The 23615-nt window shown below is 44.9% G+C and overlaps 1 protein-coding gene across 1 annotated transcript in view; it reads left to right on the forward strand.

Moving 5' to 3' along the window:
- Positions 1 to 23615, forward strand: part of LOC311145326 (tyrosine-protein kinase receptor-like) — a gene marked incomplete at both ends in the record, with an annotated part of 112741 nt that overhangs the window by 54946 nt on the left and 34180 nt on the right. The window contains 4 exons of the mRNA XM_084181557.1: positions 20613 to 20762; positions 22070 to 22170; positions 22545 to 22705; positions 22937 to 23031. Of these exons, the coding sequence (XP_084037683.1) occupies positions 20613 to 20762; positions 22070 to 22170; positions 22545 to 22705; positions 22937 to 23031 (507 nt within the window). The remainder of the gene's footprint in view (positions 1 to 20612; positions 20763 to 22069; positions 22171 to 22544; positions 22706 to 22936; positions 23032 to 23615) is intronic.

Consider the following 23615-nt stretch of genomic DNA (forward strand, 5'->3'; position numbering starts at 1 on the left):
CACCAAGTAAAGGATTTCCTACCAGCCTAACACCAGTGAACCAAAGGCAGAATCTGCAAATATATGAATGAATATGATCAATGTTATTCTGCTATAGGTCTAACTGTAAGTCGCTCTGGATAAGAGCATCTGCTAAATGACTAAAATGTAAATGTATATGTTATTATGACCTGCTCCAAGATCCAAAAAGGATGCCTAAAATGCCAGAAAAGTGTCATATCTATCTATGGGAGTTGGAACATTTCTGTAAATTGATCTGAAGTGACAGTTTGTATGGCCCCTCATGCGATGAATGTCTCACATCAAAATATTGTGTTCTTATATCGTGGACAATAATAAGTATATACAAATGTATGAAAAACACATTGTTTAATAAAGCAGCATCCTAACATCATCTTCTCTGCACTCAGACTTCAGACAACATTTAACAGGTAGTAAAACCTATTGTAAAAATAGGCTAGTAACACTGACAAACCCTTGTGGGGCATATCAAATGTGAATAAAACAACGTGAGTACTTGAGCACAACTTGTTAAAACTTTGTGACAAAACATTGTAACATTCAGTAAGGCATGTGTTTAGAGAACACATTTTACAGTAGGCAGACTGACATAAGAGAAACTGTGCCACCTACCTTTTACAAACATTCTCAGACTTTTAAACAATACATTTTTTCCCCCTTTTCTAAGTTTATTCATTCACTCAGAGTACCTGGAGCACACCAAGGTGTGCAAACTTTTTTCAAACAAACAAGCATTTTTGAAACCAGCCACAAACCTATGGTAAATTGTAGGCACAGACAATTATCCATGTCTGTTAAGGACCTCCCATCATCTCAATTTCTCTTTACAACATTCATAAAACTTTTAACAGTTTGTCAAATAAAAAACAGTGTCAGATTAAAAGCATGTCTCAACACTGGCAACCTTCTCAGCAAGTGCATACAACATTGCAAAAAACAGTTAAAGGATGTGTTGATAGGCTACATTGTAACCTTTTTGTCTGACTCTTCTAGAGGACGTGTTGAGAGAGCACATAATGCTACACAATGTCCATTACCCAGATATTGCTCTGTAGAACAGCATTGAATTCGGCACGAATCTCAATATTGTATATTTTCAGATGATGCTCCACCTCCTTTTGCTTTGTGGACATACCTGCTGGGAATTTCGACAGTGCTGCCACCTTTTTAGGTGATGGTTTCAGGCTGTTGTACATCTGTGTCAGCTGCTCACCATTCAGAGGGATCTGTGGTTGGGCCACCTCTCTCCAACAATCAATCACAAACATTGTGTTTTGCACTAGCTCTTTGTGTGATATCTCATGCAAGATCTCTGCAATGTTCTCTGCTGTAACTCTCCTTCGGCAGCCATAGTTGTCAAGGATGTCCAAAAGGTAATCAGACTCAACGGATGAAAAAGCTTTCAATGCTTGACTGAGGATCTCTCGCTCCTGGCAGCTTACAAACTGCAGAAAGCTTTCGTTCAAGTCACTGTGCACTGCACCGAACAGCATCTCTTCCACAAAAGAGGACATTCTCCAAGCTTGATTGGTAGTTATTGGCAATCTTGGTAACCCTTCACAATAACTCTTCCAATAGCCTTCCAAGTGTCAGCGTTGAAATCATGTCTGAAGAAGGGCACTTTCAGTGTTGTTCCGAGTGTACAACGGTCATAGAATTCTTGCCAGAAACTACTGAACACATCCCTCAGGGCGCCTGATCCACATCCTTTTTCTTCAGAGTTATCTGGTGGTAAATGTCTCACAGCCAGTGGTTTTGGTCAAAACCTCTGGGTCAGAGTACACTTCAAGCATGTCACTGAAGCAGTTTGCATGATGTATGGTTATGATCTTTGTACTCTCACTGAAGGTGGACGTTGGTGCATCTCATCAGGTTCATAAGGCTATGTGTCATCCAGGTTTGATTCAACCTCTAAGGGTGGACCAAATGTAATCTCAGGGTCTGGTGTATCATTAGGGAGACCACCAATCACTTCTGAAAAGGCTTGAACAACAATATATTTCTGTAAGTTCAGTTCAGGGTAATGCTGATCTGTGATGAAATGGTCAGCTCTGATGACTGGGTGCTTAAAGATGATGGGAATATCTGGGCTGACTGGATAATCAGTGATGCTTGGCCCATGTTGACTGACCTCTGATACTTGGTATTCATCCGAGACAATGAACTCAGTGCTGTCATATTCATCATCGTGAGACCAATCACTCAAAGGCTCAGCGATGGAAGTGTCTTCAAGTGTCTTGCAATGGCTTAGTTGCAATATAGAAACTCAACTTGGGTAGATTGGCTGTCTCATAGATTGTGCCATTGGAAATATCAGCTGGAATTGTGTTTTGCTTGAAGTGCCACACCTCAAACTCAAAGTCAGTCTCAAGGCCTTTGCTGGATTGTCAGTTGCAGAAGAAAATATCCTTTCCCTCTTTCAGGATCTCAGTAACTCCTGCACTGCAGTCCATAACAACCTTTCTGGTGCCTCCTCCTTGCTTTGCTCTGACTTGTTTGGTGTCCTTGTTATCTGTGTGAATCCACCCTACTTCAATACTGCGAGTGCTTGATCTTCCTCTAGTCTTCCTCTGGTCTGCTTCCTCTGGTCTTCCTTTGGGTTGAGAGGTTTGGGGATCCTCTTCCATATTGCTTGATTGCTTTCTTAGTTTCAGCTTTCCATAAGTTTTTCAAAAAGACAACATTTTCATTTTGAGACTGGCTTTTGATTTCGGCAGAAATTGACAAGAGCAATCCTGTCTCCATATCAAATCAAATCAAATCACATTTGTTTGTCACATACACGTGTTTAGCAGATGTTATAGCGGGTGTAGCTAAATGCTTGTGCTTCTAGCTCCGACAGTGCAGTAATATCTAACAATTTCACAACATATACCCAATACACACATAAAAGTAAGGAATGGGATTTAAGAAAATATACATATATGCACAAGCAATGACAGAGCGGCATGGACTAAGATACAGAAGAATATTATAGAACAGAATGCAGTATATACATATGAGATGAGTAGTACCATTAAATCCATTATTTAAAAATGGAAAGAATATGGCACAACAACAAACCTGCCAAGAGACGGCCGCCCACCAAAACTCACAGACCAGGCAAGGAGGGCATTATTCAGAGAGGCAACAAAGAGACCAAAGATAACCCTGAAGGAGCTGCAAAGCTCCACAGCGGAGATTGGAGTATCTGTCCATAGGACCACTTTAAGCCGTACACTCCACTGAGCTGGGCTTTACGGAAGAATGGCCAGAAAAAAAGCCATTGCTTAAAGAAAATGATAAGCAAACACGTTTGGTGTTCGCCAAAAGGCATGTGGGAGACTCCCCAAACATATGGAAGAAGGTACTCTGGTCAGATGAGACTAAAATTGAGCTTTTTGGCCATCAAGGAAAACGCTACATCTGGCGCAAACCCAACACCTCTCATCACCCTAAGAACACCATCCCCACAGTGAAGCATGGTGGTGGCAGCATCATGCTGTGGGGATGTTTTTCTAATCAAATAAAATGTTATTTGTCACATACATGTGTTTAGCAGTTATAGCGGGAGTAGCAAAATGCTTGTGCTTCTAGCTCCGACAGTGCAGTAATATCTAACAAGTAATATATAACAATTTCACAACATATACCCAATACACACAAAACTAGTAAGGAATGGAATTTAAGAAAATATACATATATGGACAAGCAATGACAGAGCGGCATGGACTAAGATACAGTAGAATATTTTAGAATAGAATGCAGTATATACATATGAGATGAGTAGTGCAAGATATGTAAACATTATTAAAGTGACTAGTGTTCCATTTCTTAAAGTGGCCAGTGATTTCAATAGGCAGCAGCAGCCTCTAATGTGCTAGTGATGGCTATTTAACAGTCTGATGGCCTTGACATAGAAGCTGTTTTTCATTCTCTCGGTCCCAGCTTTGATGCACCTGTACTGACCTCGCCTTCTCCATGATAGCGGGGTGAACAGGCAGTGGCTCGGGGGGTTGATGTCCTTGATGATCTTTTTGGCCTTCCTGTGACATCGGGTGCTGTATGTGTCTTGGAGGGCGGGTAGTTTTGTGATGAGGTGTGAATGAAGGAGTCAGGCGCAGGAGGAAAAACAACGAAGTCCAGAGTTTATCCCGTTTACATAAATAAAACGCACCGAGCGTCAAAACGAAACTATCACAAGGGAAATATTCCACCTTGGCAATAACAAATGGAAGAGTAGCTCAACCGAGCTACTCGCTCTCACAATGAACCAATCACTAATAAAGACAAGGGGAACAGAGGGAACACTTATACACATACTAATTAGGGGAACGAGAACCAGGTGTGTGTGATTGACAAGACAAGAAATGACAAGTGGAGTGATGAGAATGGGATCCGCAGTAGCTAGTAAGCCAGTGACGACGAACACCGAAACCTGCCCGAACAAGGAGGGGAGGCAGCCTTGGTGGAAGTCGTGACAGTATCCCCCCACTTGACGCGCGGCTCAAGAAGTGCGCCGACCCCGGCCTCGGGGACAGCCAGGAGGACGCGGAGCAGGGCGAGTCGGATGGTGACGGTGGAAATCCCTCAACAGGGAGGGATCGAGGATGTCCCTCCTTGGGACCCAGCACCGTTCCTACGGACCGTACCCCTCCCACTCCAAGAGATACTGAAGGCCCCCCACCCGACACATCGAATCCAGTATGGAACGGACCGAGTACGCCGGGGCCCCCTCGATGTCCAGAGGAGGTGGAGGAACCTCCCGCACCTCAGACTCCTGGAGCGGACCAGCTACCACCGGCCTGAGGAGAGACACATGAAACGAGGGGTTAATACGGTAATCAGGGGGGAGTAACAACCTGTATGTAACCTCATTTATCCTCCTCAGGACTTTAAACGGCCCCACAAACCGCGGGCTCAGCATCCGGCAGGGCAGGCGGAGGGGTAGATTCCGGGTCGAGAGCCAGACCCGATCCCCCGGTACGAAAACCGGGGCCTCCCTGCGGTGGCGGTCAGCGTTCGCCTTCTGAGGACGCACGGCACGCTGGAGCCTCGGTCTGGCTCTGGTGCCACGGTGCCAGGACCGGTTGGTAACCCAAAACACATTGGAAGGGTGTTAGGTTAGTGGAGGAGTGGCGGAGAGAGTTCTGAGCGTATTCTGCCCATGGCAGGAACACCGACCACTCCCCCGGCCGGTCCTGACAGTAGGTCCACAGGAACCTACCCACATCTTGATTCACCCTTTCCACCTGCCCATTACTCTCAGGGTGAAATCCAGAGGTCAGGCTGTCCGAGACCCCCAGATGTTCCATGAACGCCTTCCAGACTCTAGACGTGAACTGGGGACCTTGGTCGGACACTATATCCTCTGGTACCCTGTAGTGCCGGAAGACGTGAGTAAACAGAGCCTCTGCAGTTTGTAGGGCCGTGGGGAGCCTGGGCAGAGGAAGGAGGTGGCAGGACTTCGAAAAGCGATCCACAACCACCAGGATAGTGGTGTTACCTTGGGAGAGGGGAAGTTCAGTAAGAAAATCAATACTAAGGTGAGACCATGGTCGTTGTGGAACTGGTAAAGGTTGTAGCTTACCTGCTGGGAGGTGCCTCTGTGCCTTACTCTGGGCGCACACTGTGCTGGAGGAAACATACACCCTCACGTCCTTAGCCAAGGTAGGCCACCAGTACTTCTCGGTCAGGCAGCGCATTGTACGACCGATACCTGGATGACCAGAGGAGGGTGTTGTGTGTGCCCAGTAGATCAGACGATCACGGATAAGCGCAGGCACGTACTGCAGCACAGCTGGACACTGCTGTGGAGATGGATCTGTGTGTAATGCCTGCGCTATATCCGCGTCCATCGCCCATACTACCGGCGCCACAATGCATGAGGCCGGGAGTATGGGGTGTTGTCTCTGGGCCTCTCCTCTGTGTCATACAGCGAAGACAGTACGTCTGCCTTCACGTTCTGTATGAGTGTGTGAAATCAAACCGGGTGAAGAAGAGGGCCCACCTGGCCTGGCGAGGATTAAGCCTCCTCGCTGCCCGAATGTACTCCAGGTTATGGTGGTCTGTCCAGATGAGGAAAGGGTGTTTCACCCCTTCGAGCCAATGCCTCCACACCGTCAAAGCTTGAACAACAGCCAGCAGCTCCCGATCACCAACGCCGTAGTTCTGCTCCGCCGAGCTGAGCTTCTTCGAAAAGAAGGCACAGGGGTGGAGCTTGGGTGGCGTGCCCAAGCGTTGGGATAAGACAGCGCCTATCCCTACCTCGGACGCATCCACCTCCACTACGAACGGTAGTAATGAATCGGGGTGAGCCAGTACCGGGGCTGAGGTGAACAGTCAAAACTGTTCGCTGCTCTGGCACCCCAATGGTGGAACAAGCTCCCTCACGACGCCAGGACAGCGGAGTCACTCACCACCTTCCGGAGACATTTGAAACCCCACCTGTTTAAGGAATACCTGGGATAGGATAAAGTAATCCTTCTACCCCCCCCCCCCCCCACAAAAAAAATAAACAAATAATAAACAAAATAATAATAATAATAAGGACAAAAAATAATATCATATAAAAAAATTATAATAAAAAAATAAAAAACATTGTAAAGTGGTTATCCCACTGGCTATAGGGTGAATGCACCGATTTGTAAGTCGCTCTGGATAAGAGCGTCTGCTAAATGACGTAAATGTAAATGTAAAAACAGACCCTGCAATCTACTGAAGGCCAAATCAGCCTTAGCAGACCAGCGGAGCCGGGACGGCCCACCCTTCAACAAGGAGGTAATGGGAGCTGTGACCTTGCCAAATCCCTGAATAAACCTCGAATAGTAGTTGGCAAAGCCAAGGAAGCGCTGCACCTCCTTCACCGTGGTTGGATTCGGCCAATTACGCACGGCTGAAATGTGATGTCCCTCCATCTCCACACCTGTGGTAGTAATGCGGTATCCAAGGAAGGAGATTGACTGCTGGAAAAACTCACACTTCTCTGCTTTGGCATAAAGATCATTCTCCAGCAGTCGGACCAGTACCTTGCGAACCAGGGACACATGCTCGGCGCGCATAGCAGAATACACCAGGATGTCATCGATGTAGACCACCACACCGCGACCAAGCATGTCCCGAAACACCTCGTTCACAAAGGACTGGAAAATGGATGGAGCATTCATCAAACCGTAGGGCATCACCAGGTATTCATAATGCCCCGAGGTTGTGCTGAATGCTGTTTTCCACTCATCCCCTTCCCGAATACGCACCAGGTTGTAGGCACTCCTGAGGTCTAATTTGGTGAAAAAGCGGGCCCCATGCATTGACTCAATCACTGAAGGAATGAGGGGAAGAGGATAACTAAATCGTACCGTCACCTTATTCAGTGGTCGATAATCAATGCACGGGCGTAAACCGCCATCTTTCTTCTTCACAAAGAAGAAACTTGAGGAAGCAGGTGAAGTGGAGGGACATATATACCCCTGGCGCAGGGACTCGGTGACGTATGTTTCCATAGCCTCCGTTTCAGCCTACCACATGGAATACACATGACTCCTGGGAGGTACAGCGTCTACCCAAAGGTTTATCGCGCAATCCCCCTCCCGATGAGGTGGTAATTTAGTTGCTTGCGTCTTGGAAAATGCGAGCGCCAGATCATGGTATTCGGGGGGAATGTGCACGGTGGGTGTACCGTCTGGACTTTCCACCGTGGTCACACCAACGGAAACACTTAGACACCTACCCGGACACTCACGCGACCACCCCGTAAGAATCCTCTGCGGCCATGAAAAATTGGGGTTGTGAAGGGCTAACCACGGAATACCTAAGACTACAGGGTAAGCAGGAGACTCAATAATCAAAAAAGTGATCTGCTCAACATGCGTCTCCTGTGTTATCATGGTGACTGGTACAGTAATCTCCTTAATCAACCCGGACCCTAATGGTCGACTATCAAGTGCTCTGATGGGGAGTGGAATGGGTAGGGGAACCAATTAAATGCCTTGACGGCGTGAAAATGCCCTGTCCATAGTTCCCAGCTGCGCCTGAATCGACTAGCGCCTTACAATGGGAAACTACCAGGTGATCGGGAAAGGAGATAGATAAGGTACAGTGCGTCGCAACGGGCTCTGAACAAGTTTGGGTGTTCGTTACCTGGGGTGATGCGTGAGTACCCTGCCTACCGCCTCCAGACCCAAAGGAACGTTGACTGCGACGTCAGGTGGATTGTCCCTTCGTGCCACCAGAGTGGCACTGTCGCTGTCCTCCTGCGCTCTCTCGACCGGCGGCTCCCCCCAGCTTCATCTGCTCGGGGTCAGAGTCGTACGTAGTGGGAACGGGCAGACCCCTACCAGGACGTCCTCTGGCTGCTAGCAGATTGTCCAGCCGGATGGCCATGTCCACCAGTTGGGAGAACGATAGCATGGCATCACGGCAGGCTAGCTCCCGTCGGACGTCCTCCCTTAGGTGGCACCGGAAATGGTCGATCAGGGCCCTCTCGTTCCACCCGGACCCCGCTGCCAGCATCCGGAACTCCAGCACGTAGTCCTGTGCGGTCCTCGTCCCCTGCCTCAGATGGACCAGTCGTTCGCCCGCCTCTCGACCCTCAGGCGGGTGATCGAAAACGGCCCGAAAGAGGCGAGCAATCTCCTCGTAGTCCTCCAACGCGGCACCTCCCTCGTTCCACACCGCATTGGCCCACTCCAGGGCTCTCCCACAAAGGCAGGAAACGAGGACGGATACCTTCTCCCGCTCCAGTGGCGCCGGCCTGAAGCTGGAGAAATTCAGCTCTAGTTGGAGCAGAAATCCCTTACATCACGCTGCCGTCCCATCAAACGCTGTTGGCCGGGATATCTGGATCCCTCCAGGGGCTGGGGTGTAGGTGGCTGGATCTGGTTGACCAGCTGGTCTCGATAGATCGGGTCCTCTCCTCTCCAGGCGTTGTACTACCTGAAGAACCCGATCCATCGCTTCCCTCAAGCTGGCCAGCATCGAGGAATGCTCCTGGACCCTTGCCACAACTCCATGCATGCGGTCTTCTCCTGCCGACTCCATTCAGCGGGTGAGTGATTCTGTGATGAGGTGTGAATGAAGGAGTCAGGCGCAGGAGGTAAAACACCGAAGTCCAGAGTTTATTCTGTTTACATAAATAAAACGCACTCAGCGTCAAAACGAAACTATCACAAGGGAAATATTCCACCTTGGCAATAACAAATGGAAGAGTAGCTCAACCGAGCTACTCGCTCTCACAATGAACCAATCACTCACAAAGACAAGGGGAACAGAGGGAACACTTATACACATACTAATTAGGGGAATGAGCACCAGGTGTGTGTGATTGACAAGACAAGACATGACAAGTGGAGTGATGAGAATGGAATCAGCAGTAGCTAGTAAGCCGGTGACGACGAACGCGGAAACCTGCCTGAACAAGGAGGGGAGGCAGCCTCGGCGGAAGTCGTGACAAGTTTGCCCCCGGTAATGCGTTCGGCAGACTGCACCACCCTCTGGAGAACCCTGCGGTTGTGGGCGGTGCAGTTGCCGTACCAGGCGGTGATACAGCCCGACAGGATGCTCTCAATTGTGCATCTGTAAAAGTTTGTGAGGGTTTTAGGTGATAAGCCACATTTTTTCAGCCTCCTGAGGTTGAAGAGGCTCTGTTGTGCCTTCTTCACCACACTGTCTGCATGGGTGGACCATTTCAGTTTGTCGGTAATGTGTACGCCAAGGAACTTTAAGCTTGCCACCTTCTCAACTGCGGTCCCGTCGATGTGGGTAGGGGGGTGCACCCTCTGCTGTTTCCTGAAGTCCATGATCATCTCTTTTGTTTTGTTGATGTTGAGTGAGAGGTTATTTTTCCTGGCACCACACTCCCAGAGCCCTCACCTCCTCCCTGTAGGCGGTCTCGTCATTGTTGGTAATCAAGCCTACTACTGTTGTGTCGTCTGCAAACTTGATGATTGAGTTGGAGGCGTGCTTGGCCACGCAGTCATGGGTGAACAGGGAGTACAGGAGGGGGCTGAGAATGCACCCTTGTGGGGCCCCAGTGTTGAGGACCAGCGAAGTGGAGATGTTGTTTCCTACCTTCACCACCTGGGGGCGGCCCGTCAGGATGTCCAGGACACAGTTGCACTGGACGGGGTTTAGACCCAGGGCCTCGAGCTTAATGATGAGCTTGGAGGGTACTATGGTGTTGAATGCTGAGCTATAGTCAATGAACAGCATTCTTACATAGGTATTCCTTTTGTCCAGATGGGATAGGGCAGTGTGCAGTGTGATGGAAATTGCATCATCTGTGGATCTATTGGGGCGGTAAGCAAATTGAAGTGGGTCTAGGGTGACAGGTTTAGGTAGAGGTGATATGATCCTTGACTAGTCTCTCAAAGCACTTCATGATGACAGACGTGAATGCTACAGGGCGATAGTCATTTAGTTCAGTTACCTTTGCTTTCTTGGGTACAGGAACAATGGTGGCCCTCTTGAAGCATGTGGGAACAGCAGACTGGGAAAGGGAGAGATTGAATATGTCCATGAACACACCAGCCAGCTGGTCTGCGCATGCTCTGAGGACGCGGCTAGCGATGCCGTCTGAGCCGGCAGCCTTGCGGGGGTTAACATGCTTAAATGTCTTAATCACGTCAGCCATGGAGAAGGAGAGGCCACAGTCCTTGGTAGTGGGCCTCGTCAGTAGCACTGTGTTATCCTCAAAGCGGGCGAAGAAGGTGTTTAGCTTGTCTGGAAGCGAGACGTCGGTGTCGGCGACGTGGCTGGTTTTCTTTTTGTAGTCTGTGATTGTCTGTAGACCCTGCAACATACGTCTCGTGTCTGAGCCATTGAATTGCAACTCCACTTTGTCTCTATACTGATGTTTTGCCAGTTTAATTGCCTTGCGGAGTGAGTAGCTACACTGTTTGTATTCTGCCATATTCCCAGTCACCTTGCCATGGTTGAATGCGGTTTTTCGTGCTTTCAGATTTGCGCGACTGCTGCCGTCTATCCACAGTTTCTGGTTAGGGTAGGTTTTAATAGTCACAGTGGGCACAACATTACCTATACACTTCCTGATAAACTCACTGTCACTGTTTCAGTGTATATGTCTAAATTATTTTCGGAAGCTACCCAGAACATATCCCAGTCCGCGTGATCAAAACAATCTTGAAGCGTGGATTCCGATTGGTCAGACTAGTGTTGAATAGTCCTTAGCACGGGTACTTCCTGTTTGAGTTTCTGCCTATAGGAAGGGAGAAGCAAAATGGAGTTGTGGTCAGATTTGCCGAAAGGAGGGTGGGGGAGGGCCTTATAACCATCCCGGAAGTTTGAATAGCAATGGTAGAGGATTTTAGCAGCGCAAATACAACAGTCGATATGTTGATAGAACTTCAGCAGCCTAGTCCTCAAATTTGCTTTGTTAAAATCCCCGGCTACAATAAATGCAGCCTCAGGATATGTGGTTTCCAGTTAGCATAAGGTCCAGTGAAGTTCTTTGAGGGCCGTCGTGGTATCGGCTTGAGGGGGGATATACACGGCCGTGACTATAACCGAAGAAAATTCTCTTGGGAGATAATACGGTCGGCATTTGGTTGTGAGATATTCTAGGTCGGGTGAACAGAAGGACTCGAGTTCCTCTATATTACTACAATTACACCACGAGTCATTAATCATGAAACACACACCTCCGCCCTTCTGCTTCCCGGAGAGATATTTATTCCTGTCTGCGCAATGAACTGAGAACCCATCTGGCTGGACCGATTCCGACAGAATATCCCAAGAGAGCCATGTTTCCGTGAAACAGAGTATGTTACAGGCCTTGATGTGTCTCTGAAAAGAAATCCTTGCCCGTAGTTCGTCGACTTTGTTAACTAAAGATTGAACATTAGCGAGTAGAATACTTGGAAGCGGTGGGTGGTGTGCGCGCCTCCTAAGTCGGAGCAGCAGGCCGCTCCGAGTGCCTCTCCTCCGCCGGCGATGTTTTGGGTCAGCCGCTGGAATCAGTTCAGTTGTCCTGAGGAGAGCAAACAAAGGATCTGCTTCGGGAAAGTCGTATTCCTGGTCGTAATGCTGGTGAGTTACCGCCGCTCTGATATCCAATAGTTTTTCCCGGCTGTATGTAATGATGCAAAACACTTTCTGAGCTAATAATGTACAAAATAATACATATGAGGGTATGTAGCTGGCCATATCTGCGTCTTCCATGATCAGGACAACATCTTTGTCAATCTGTGGAGAAAGAAATATGATATAAAATTCTAAGCATTTAAAATAGTGTACATTGTCATTTCATTATTTTATCCGCATTACATTGCCCTGACGTGGATAACTGCATAGAAAACAGCTTATGAAAATAAAGTACTTTTTCCACCACTGTACTTCCATCCAAAACCACTCATTCCTTTAATTTACAGTGTTAAATAACACTAAAATGTTTCATTTTGCCGTTATAATAAGGTTGGTAGCAACATGGAAAATCGTTGTGGAAATCTGTTGCAGCTCAAGTTGACTACAAAATCCACAATGCAATGCTCTCGCTCTATGGGCTGGCTGGCTAGCTGGCTAGCAAGCAAACGTAGCTACACGCAATAGTACCAAAGACAATATCAGCATGTAAAGTAGCTAGTTAGCTGTAAAATCCCCTAAACAAATGGCACTATCAATTTAGGAGTCTACAAGAGTGTGCAAAGCTGTCATCAAGGCAAAGGGTGGCTATTTGAAAAATCTCAAATATAAAATATATATTGATTTGTTTAACACTTTTTTGGTTACTACATGATTCCATATGTGTTATTTCATCGTTTTGATGTCTTCACTATTATTCTACAATGTAGAAAATAGTAAAAATAAAGAAAAACCCTGGAATGAGTAGGTGTCTACATACTTTTGACTGGTAGTGTATATATCCACTGAGTGTACAAAACATTATGAACACCTGCACTTTCCATGACATAGACTAACCAGGTGAATACAGGTGAAAGCCATGATCCCTTATTGATGTCACTTGTTAAATCCACTTCAAATCCGTGTAGATGAAGGGGAGAACATACAGTTGAAGTCAGAAGTTTACATACACCTTAGCCAAAAACATTTAAACTCAGTTTTTCACAATTCCTGACATTTAATCCTAGTAAAAATTCCCTGTCTTAGGTCAGTTTATTTGAAGAATGTGAAATGTCAGAATAATTATTTATTTTAGCTTTTATTTCTTTCATCACATTCCCAGTGTGTCAGAAGTACACTCAATTAGTATTTGGTAGCATTGCCTATTGTTTAACTTGGGTCAAACCTTTCGAGTAGCCTTCCACAAGCTTCCCACAATAAGTTTGGTGAATTTTGGCCCATTCATCCTGACAGAGCTGGTGTAACTGAGTCAGGTTTGTAGGCCTCCTTGCTCGCACACGCTTTTTCAGTTCTGCCCACACATTTTCTATAGGACTGAGGTCAGGGCTTTGTGATGGCCACTCCAATACCTTGACTTTGTTGTCCTTAAGCCATTTTGCCACAACTTTGGAGGTATGCTTGGGGTCATTGTCCATTTGGAAGACCCATTTGCGACCAAGCTTTAACTTCCTGACTGATGTCTTGAGATGTTGCTTCAATAGATCCACATAATTTTCCTTCCTCATGATGCCATCTATTTTGTGAAGTGCACCAGTCCCTCCTGCAGCAAAGCACCCCCACAGCATGATGCTGCCACCCCCATGCTTCACGGTTGGGATGGTGTTCTTCGGCTTGCAACAGCCCCCATTTTCCTCCAAACATAAAGATGGTCATTATGGCCAAACAGTTATATTTTTGTTTCATAATACCAGAGGACATTTCTCCAAAAAGTACGATCTTTGTCCCCATGTGCAGTTGCAAACCGTAGTCTGGCTTTTTTATGGCGGTTTTGGAGCAGTGGCTTCTTCCTTGCTGAGCGGCCTTTCAGGTTATGTCGATATAGGACTCGGTTTACTGTGAATATAGATACTTTTGTACCTGTTTCCTCCAGCATCTTCACAAGGTCCTTTGCTGTTGTTCTGGGATTGATTTGCACTTTTCGCACCAAAGTACGTTCATCTCTAGGAGACAGAACGCATCTCCTTCCTGAGCGGTATGATGGCTGCGTGGTCCCATGGTGTTTATACTTGCGTACTATTGTTTGTACAGATGAACGTGGTACCTTCAGGTGTTTGAAAATTGCTCCCAAGGATGAACCAGACTTGTGGAGGTCTACAATTTTTTTTCTGAGGTCTTGGCTGATTTCTTTTCATTTTCCCATGATGTCAAGCAAAGAGGCACTGAGTTTGAAGGTAGGCCTTGTAATACATCTACAGGTCCACCTCCAATTGACTCAAATTATGTCAATTAGCCTATCAGAAGCTTCTAAAGCCATGACATCATTTTCTGGAATTTTCCAAGCTGTTTAAAGGCACAGTCAACTTAGTGTATGTGAACTTCTGACCCACTGGAATTGTGCTACAGTGAATTATAAGTGAAATAATCTGTCTGTAAACAATTGTTGGAAAAATTACTTGTGTCATGCACAAAGTAGATATCCTAACCGACTTGCCAAAACTATAGTTTTTTGTGGAGTGGTTGAAAAACGAGTTTTAATGACTCCAACCTAAGTGTATGTAAACTTCTGACTTCAGTTGTTGGTTAAAGAAGGATTTTTAAGCCTTGAGGCAATTGAGACATGGATTGTGTGTGTGCCATTCAGAGGGTGAATGGGCAAGAAAATATTTAAATGCCTTTGAACGGGGTATGGTAGTAGGTGCCAGGCACACCGATTTGTGTCAAGAACTGCAACGCTGCTAGGTTTTTCACACTCAACAGTTTTGTGTATCAAGTATGGTCCACCACCCAAAGGACATCCAGCCAACTTTACACAACTGTGGGAAGCATTGGAGTCTACATCGGTCAGCATCCCTGTGGAACGCTTTCGACACCTTGTACAGTCCGTACCCCGACGAATTGAGGCTGTTCTGAGGGTAAAATAACAGCAGTAATGTATGTTAGTGGTGGTGACAAACAACACTGGGCATAACTCTAATAGCCAATTTGCTGGAATTATTGTTGAGAGTGTCTTGACGTGACTTACTTTAATGTATGACTGTTATTTATCGAATCGCCTAACTTTGTTTAATTGTCACTCAATTAAATTAATCATGTAACAATTAACTCATTAGGAATTTGGGGCACCACGGAAGAAGTTGTTTAACGAGTCACCATCTCCCGAATTAAACTCTTAGAAGATATATGTTATATATAATCGATAACAGTCACATATTAAATAATTACCTCTTATCAGTCTCATTCTGAACGTCGCATAATCCTTGAACCTGCAAGAACCCTGACCTTATTGATGAATCAGCAATACACAAATTGGCTTAAGTATTTATTCACTAACTAACTAAATAATAACACAATACAAACACACATAGGTTATTGATTACTAACGTAATACAATGAAAACAGGTCCCTAGTGGACTGGACTAACATTAGCATGAATGCTTGGGTAGTGGAGGGGTCTGAATGGAAGGGAGAGACAGAGATTCAAACTATCGTAGTTACTTTGGAAACTACGCTCACAGTAATCATAATACTTATGCACCATAATAATCGCTCATTCGGATTAGAAATGCAACATGTATTTACGTGTTGCTGTCCTCGATAGTTGAGTTGATCATGTAGGTCTCTGGTTTGCCCACCAGAGATCTCAATGTCCTTGGTAGAGTTTCTGGTTGTAGTGGTGGTTAGAATGGATACTTCAGATGTACCAGCTGTTGGCGGAGAGGGATTGTCCTTTCCAACTTGTGTCTTTAGTGAAAGTTCTCTAGACAACTATACATGCCAGCTGCAGACTGAATTGATAAGGTATAGTGCATTGTCTTCTTCTTCACCTCGTGTAGAGGTTGAGAGTTTCAGAGTTTCTCCATTTCAAACGTGTGGACTAACGTCTCACGTTTTCTGGTCTTTCTCGTCTAACCATTTTGTAACGTGTAGCTTCAACTTCACGCTTTTTGGTTCTTGTGGAGTGTCAACCATTTTAAGCCGTGGGGCTTACTGGTCTGGTAGAAATTCAATCATTTGCAACGTTTGGCTCATGCTTCACGTCTGCTGCTCTGAGGTGAATTTCGTCACAAGGATTTTTATGCACTCTGGGTAAAAGTGGCGTTCCATCATGTTTGTGCTCATCTGGGCGTGGCCACTGACTGAGAACAAATCAATATGGAAAACAATAATCTCATCTAGAATGCTAAAATCACATTGTTATCTTCAAAAAAGTATTATTATACTTAATCATTTGTTTTATACAACAAATAGATGCAAACCTCATAACTGGGAAGTGTACCCCCCCAGAGATACAGTTATGTTGTTCCACCATCTTTAATGACATCACAACATAGTCATGAATTTGACGTGATTGTTCTTTGAGTCCCCACCAACCATTTCCCACATACTTTTAAGTAGGAATGTTGTTTCATTATCCACTTTTGGATGTTGGAGTTTTGGCGGGAAGACTTCCTTTGTTAACAAAGGGGTCCTTTCTCCCAATACTTCATGGCAAGGAAGAGAAAGTCTCTGCAAGGAATTTACGACCGGTCATAAAACTGGCCCCCAGGAAAGGGGGTGCTCAAACCTTTGCCTAGCAGGAATATTTGATCCTCAGCCCATGAGGGCAAGTCATGACAAGAGAGTACTCCATGTCCATGCAAAAATACTACACCAATGTAGCACCTAATCACTGACATGTAGGCCTTAAGTGTTAGCCTACTTCCACTGTTACCTGATCCATAACCTGTAACTTAAGCCTGTAACTTAAGCCTGTAAGCCTGTAACTTGACTAGTTATGAACCTGTAATCTGGTTCACAAATTCTGCTGCCTTCGGTGTGAGGATGTGTCAAGTCAGGATCAACATTTTTCATGCAGACTGAGAGCAGAGCTCTGCGCAATTCTGCTACCCTTATGAATGGCCCTACACCCCCTATTAACTCATTGCACCACAACCCCCCTACGGTGAACGCACCTTTTGCTCCTCCAACTTTGAGAGGGACTCTTCTGTGACCCCATGGTCATGCAGGAAATCCGAGATGTTGATGATTGACATCTTTAAGAAGCTGGACTGCTAGCTACACATGTCCTGTGTAAATAGATAGATGTTAGCATATCTAGTGGTGCCAAAAAGTTGTGTTAAACTCAGTCATTTTGAACGGGGACTGTTTCATCTAAATTACACTATAGTGACCTGGAAATACGATGACATTGCTAAAGTAGGTAAATATTTAGCTGGAAACAACTTTGAAATCATCATCAGGTCGTCAAATTTACTTTAGTAGTGACAATGTTGTCATTAGGTAACAAAGTTCATAAAAATAGCTAGCAATGATAACGTTAGCTAGCTATCTAAAATCCACTGGTCTCTCAATCTAGCTTGCTAACATTATACTGCATCTAAAGTCAATCTGGCAACATAAAAATGATGACAAAGGTTTTCCTACTAATTATTTGCCTCCTTTTGAAATGTAATTTTTATAAGCCACTGTAATGAACAAACTAGATTTACAACTAGCGTACAAAAAATCTAAACGTTTTTGACTTTATCCACAAAATGTAATTTCGACTTCATTCTCGAAATGTTGCCACTTTTTTTTTAAAGTACTAACCGTGCAAAAAAAGGTTATTTAAATAAAAAAATCTCTCTGCACTTGGCCCTAATAATCTTCCGTAGATAGGCCTACTCCATAATACATATTTTGCTTAGATAAAAAAAATTACTCACTAAAACAATATTATTTCAAAGTATATTTTATAACGTTGGATCAGATTATGTTTGAAACATCTTGGGGAAAAAGAGTTTCCACATTTTTAAATCACATCATTTTTGTTGAGTATTCACATTAATTTACATTGGAATAATTTAATGCAATTGTGAGTGGAGAGGGATGTGCCAGGCCAAAATGACAGAGTGTTGTGCTACTGGCAGGGTGCATGCTGCTTGCATTAACTCTATTAAAGTTTAAGTCCATGATAAATTGTTAATCCTTTCACTGAAGGCAGTGTATTAGCCAACAGTAAGTGCTCTCCTCCTCTCTATGTCTCAGTCCCTTATGCTAAGAGCAAAGTGTAACAACCACTAGATGGACATTGCATTAAGAGACGGAAATGTGCCAAAAGTGCCAGCCAGAGTCCTCCCACTAAGGCTAATACAGTGGGGAGAACAAGTATTTGATACACTGCCGATTTTGCAGGTTTTCCTACTTACAAAGCATGTAGAGGTCTGTAATTTTTATCATAGGTACACTTCAACTGTGAGAGACGGAATCTAAAACAAAAATCCATAAAATCACATTGTATGATTTTAAAGTAATTAATTTGCATTTTATTGCATGACATAAGTATTTGATCACCTACCAACCAGTAAGAATTCCGGTTCTCACAGACCTGTTAGTTTTTCTTTAAGAAGCCCTCCTGTTCTCCACTCATTACCTGTATTAACTGCACCTGTTTGAACTCGTTACCTGTATAAAAGACACCTGTCCACACACTCAATCAAACAGACTCCAACCTCTCCACAATAGCCAAGACCAGAGAGCTGTGTAAGGACATCAGGGATAAAATTGTAGACCTGCACAAGGCTGGGATGGGCTACAGGACAATAGGCAAGCAGCTTGGTGAGAAGGCAACAACTGTTGGCGCAATTATTAGAAAATGGAAGAAGTTCAAGATGACGGTCAATCACCCTCGGTCTGGGGCTCCATGCAAGATCTCACCTCGTGGGGCATCAATGATCATGAGGAAGGTGAGGGATCAGCCCAGAACTACACAGAAGGACCTGGTCAATGACCTGAAGAGAGCTGGGACCACAGTCTCAAAGAAAACCATTAGTAACACACTACGCCGTCATGGATTAAAATCCTGCAGCGCACGCAAGGTCCCCCTGCTCAAGCCAGCGCATGTCCAGGCCCGTCTGAAGTTTGCCAATGACCATCTGGATGATCCAGAGGAGGAATGGGAGAAGGTCATGTGGTCTGATGAGACAAAAATAGAGCTTTTTGGTCTAAATCCACTCGCCGTGTTTGGAGGAAGAAGGAGGATGAGTACAACCCTAAGAACACCATCCCAACCGTGAAGCATGGAGGTGGAAACATCATTCTTTGGGGATGCTTTTCTGCAAAGGGGACAGGACGACTGCACCGTATTGAGGGGAGGATGGATGGGGCCATGTATCGCGAGATCTTGGCCAACAACCTCCTTCCCTCAGTAAGAGCATTGAAGATGGGTCGTGGCTGGGTCTTCCAGCATGACAACGACCCGAATCACACAGCCAGGGCAACTAAGGAGTGGCTCCGTAAGAAGCATCTCAAGGTCCTGGAGTGGCCTAGCCAGTCTCCAGACCGGAACCCAATAGAAAATCTTTGGAGGGAGCTGAAAGTCTGTATTGCCCAGCGACAGCCCCGAAACCTGAAGGATCTGGAGAAGGTCTGTATGGAGGAGTGGGCCAAAATCCCTGCTGCAGTGTGTGCAAACCTGGTCAAGACCTACAGGAAACGTATGATCTCTGTGATTGCAAACAATGGTTTCTGTACCAAATATTAAGTTCTGCTTTTCTGATGTATCAAATACTTATGTCATGCAATAAAATGCAAATTAATTACTTAAAAATCATACAATGTGATTTTCTGGATTTTTGTTTTAGATTCCGTCTCTCACAGTTGAAGTGTACCTATGATAAAAATTAGAGACCTCTACATGCTTTGTAAGTAGGAAAACCTGCAAAATCGGCAGTGTATCAAATACTTGTTCTCCCCACTGTATGTTTATTTGGACCATTCTCTGTGGGTTTTATAAGATGACTGTTTCTCCAAGACACCCATTGAAACTGAAATACCATTATTCAACTGTAATTTGAATTGAAATGTTCTTTTAAATTGCAGCTTTGTGACATTATACAGTGAATTTATCAATTAGTGAAAACATGAAGGTACAGTCAATGCTTGCGGCCCTTGCATCAATGCTCACAACAACACCATTAGTCATAAAAGCCCTCTTAACGCTCACAGGTTGACGTTTATTGTCATGAGTCTTGTCCTAGAGGCAGAACTGAGCGATTTCCCTTTAGATATGCCAGTTGCAAAGTAAAAATCGGCTATATTGTAAAGATTCATTTAAATAAAAATGTGCTTTTTTGGTCAAAATTTAAGGTTAGGGTTGGGCATTAGGGTTAGCAGTGTGGTTAAGGTTAGGGTTAAGCACTCTGCAGAGCTGCCTCCAGAACATGATTCATGACGAAAAACACTAACCTGCTCAACACAATCAAAACACTCATCCTTCAATGCGAAGAATAGTTCCCACATGGAGAATAAAACTTATCCCTCCAGTAATGATGTCTATTGAATAGTGGAACCCTGGAGAGATGACATGGGTTCAGCACAATAGGATAGCCTTTCTTTCGCACATTCAAGAGCCAATACGTTCTGAGATGAAAATATAATGTGCTGGAGTGCTCAAATTGGTATACAAGCTGCTCTTTAAAAAGGCTAGTCAATAGATCTAGTCACCACATCCTATTTTATCATTTTATATTTATAAGTATATAGGGCACTGAATGAGCCAGTGAATTGAGTATGTTTTGGTCCACTGTGTCCCCATGGAGACTCTCTGCCCTATGGAGCCCACTGTTCCTTTGAGCCTGGGTCTTGTGGCTGGTCAACGTCCAATGAGCTGTCCTCTTGGAGGAGGGTCAGTGGGGAGGAACTGGGAGACAGTGAAGACATGCTGGGGACAGCGCTGCAAAATACACAAGGTAAATTGTGCAAAACACACCAGGTCAATCAAAGGTAACCAGGCCTAAAATTGCTGGGTAACACTTTATTTGAAGGAGGTATACATGAAGACACCTTTATGAGACCAGACATAAATAGCGGTTGGGTATTACAGTGTGCTGTATAAAGTACCAATTTTACACTAGACTGGTCCTCATCCTGGAAATTGGGTATTTTCTTGATACTCAGTCACTAAACACTAGTGGACATACAGTGTACTGAAAATAGAGTTCAATCTTGCAACCCTCTTATCGTATGTGCCATACAGTATAAGCACCTTTTGCACCCAATAGGTAATTGACCAGGAATAGTAAATGGAGATATGATGGTGTCAGTGGAGGCTGCTGAGGAGAGGATGGCTCATAATAATGTCTGGAACGGAGCAAAAGGAATGGCATCAAACACCTGGAAACCATGTGTTTAATGTATTTGATACCATTCCACCGATTCCGTTCCAGCCATTACCACGAGCCCGTTCTCCCCAATTAAGGTGCCACCAACCTCCTGTGGATGGTGTCCTACAGCTGTAGAGTTCGATGTATTCTCTGAGAATTGGTTTTCAGGTGCTGTTGAGTCTCCTCTCCATCAGGTCCTGGAGCTAGGAGAGGGGAACTACAGTATGAGAAGACTGTGTATAGGCAAAGACGATCCTCCAGGTTTCTTTCCACGTTTCTCATATTACACAGAGACCGGAAATCCATTTTGTTCTTTATGACTCCAATGGGATTTTCATTCCAATTCAAGTTTTCAAAACATTGGGGAATCTAATGCCTTTGTATGCCTAAAGGAGGAATGCCCTATGGGGTTATCACTGAATAGAATGACATCCTTTGGACAGTTTGTCGATGATTTACAATCAGTTATAACACCTGAGTATTATGAAGCCCAGCATTTTTACATTTACATTTAAGTCATTTAGCAGACGCTCTTATCCAGAGCGACTTACAAATTGGTGCATTCAACTTAGGATAGCCAGTGGGACAACCACATCTCGATCACAATAAGTACATTTCTTTAAACAAGTCAGTGCTAGCAGGAGTATGGTGTGATGTAAAACATGTCCTGTTGCTGCTGAAATGATTTCCATTCATTTTCTGCATTTCAGTTTATAGCTCCAATTGGTTTCAGTCCAAATCGACAAGCACTGTGCCAAGGCAATATTTATTGTTTTTGAGATGAGGACTGAAAGACTGATTTCTTCAGAGCTCTATCAGTCATGCCCTGTTGACTGGTGCACTACATCAGTGTCAGCTCCCCTCTGTGTTGCGGTTATCGGCTTCTCCCCCAGGGCACTTCCTGTTCCTGGCCGTGAGAAGGAATAGTTCCAGTCATGAGGTGTCTGTCCGGAGTCACTCCTTCCCCCAACCGGTCTCTACCACAGCCTGTCAGGTGAGAGGTGTAAATTGACCTATCTATCCAGCCACCCAATGGCTTCCTTACTGATGAGATAATCTCCCCTTCTAACAACATGCTCACTGATGACTCACTGATGAGTTCTAGACATCCTCATTAAGGGAGTTTTAGAAACACCCTCAAAAGATGCCAGAATCACACAACCATAGCCAAGGCCTGTCTATTGATTTGAATTTTTTGTAATTAGTCTGTTTTTCCCCCCCAGACAGCTGGTATATCATAGAGAGCAGTAATATGGTACTACACACAGAATATCAAACTTCATACAGTTTTAAGTCATGTTAAAGTCTTCAAACAGTATGTCATGAAATTCACTAATTCACATCCCTTCTGGATGTCTCTGTCTGCAGTTGCATTTCTCCCTGTATCTCTATGGGGAGTTTAATGGCACCGTGCTGCTGTCACTAGAGGAAAACAGTACTACCACATCCCCGTTGGTGTGGGAGAGGTCTGGACAGTGGAAAGACAACTGGCAGGACATCTCTCTACAGCTACCTGCCCTCCTCAATGGGTATGGTGCCCTAATGTACTGCTTAATTACTGACCTGAGGTGTCAACACATAACGTTACAGTACATAAAGTTCAGAGTTAGAGTTTATTGAGTGATTGCAGTTTGATAAATGATTACTGTGAAAGAATGTGAAAGAATTTAGGGTATTTTAATAAAGCATAAACTAATATGAAATCTAGATTGAATGCCATACTGTGTTGCTCTCCATTCATTGTATGTGTGTTCGCCCAGGTTCCACCTCAAGGTGAAGGCTCTGTGGGGACCAGGCTCCAATGCTGACATCGCCCTAGATGACATCGCCCTGGGGGCAGCATGCTTTGACACAGGTAGCCCTCCATGTACACAACACAAACAGTCAGCTCTCAATGTAGATACTGTAACATACTGTATGGCTAGAGTACAGTGGGTGACTATTTGGAGGGCTCCCTAAATGTTTTAAGATTACATTTACTGATTGACTGATTATTTTGGCCTCCTGAGTGGCACAGTGGTCTAAGGCACTGCATCGCAGTGCTTAGGCGTCGCTACAGCCTGGGGATCGATTGGCCCAGCCTGGGGTTCGATTGGCCCAGCACCGTTTGGGTTAGAGGAGGGTTTGACCGGCGGGGCTTTACTTGGCTTTGGACGGTGTTTCCTCCGACACATTGGTACGGCTGACTTCCGGCTTAGTATTTTATTAGGATCCCCATTAGCTGTTCCCAAGGCAGCAGCTACTCTTCCTGGTCCAGGAACATTACATCATACAAATCATTGTGCATTTTACAAATATACATTGCTCCATTATTACATTGCAATATTACAATACTGGGTGTGTGTAGAGTGTGTGTTTTAAAGTGTGTTTTAGAGTGTGTGTCTTCACAGTCCGCGTTGTGCCTTGAGGTGTTGTATTATCTGTTTTTTTAAATCTGAT

This window comes from Coregonus lavaretus, assembly GCF_964263955.1.
Source record: "Coregonus lavaretus genome assembly, chromosome: 18".
Lineage (NCBI taxonomy): Eukaryota > Metazoa > Chordata > Actinopteri > Salmoniformes > Salmonidae > Coregonus > Coregonus lavaretus.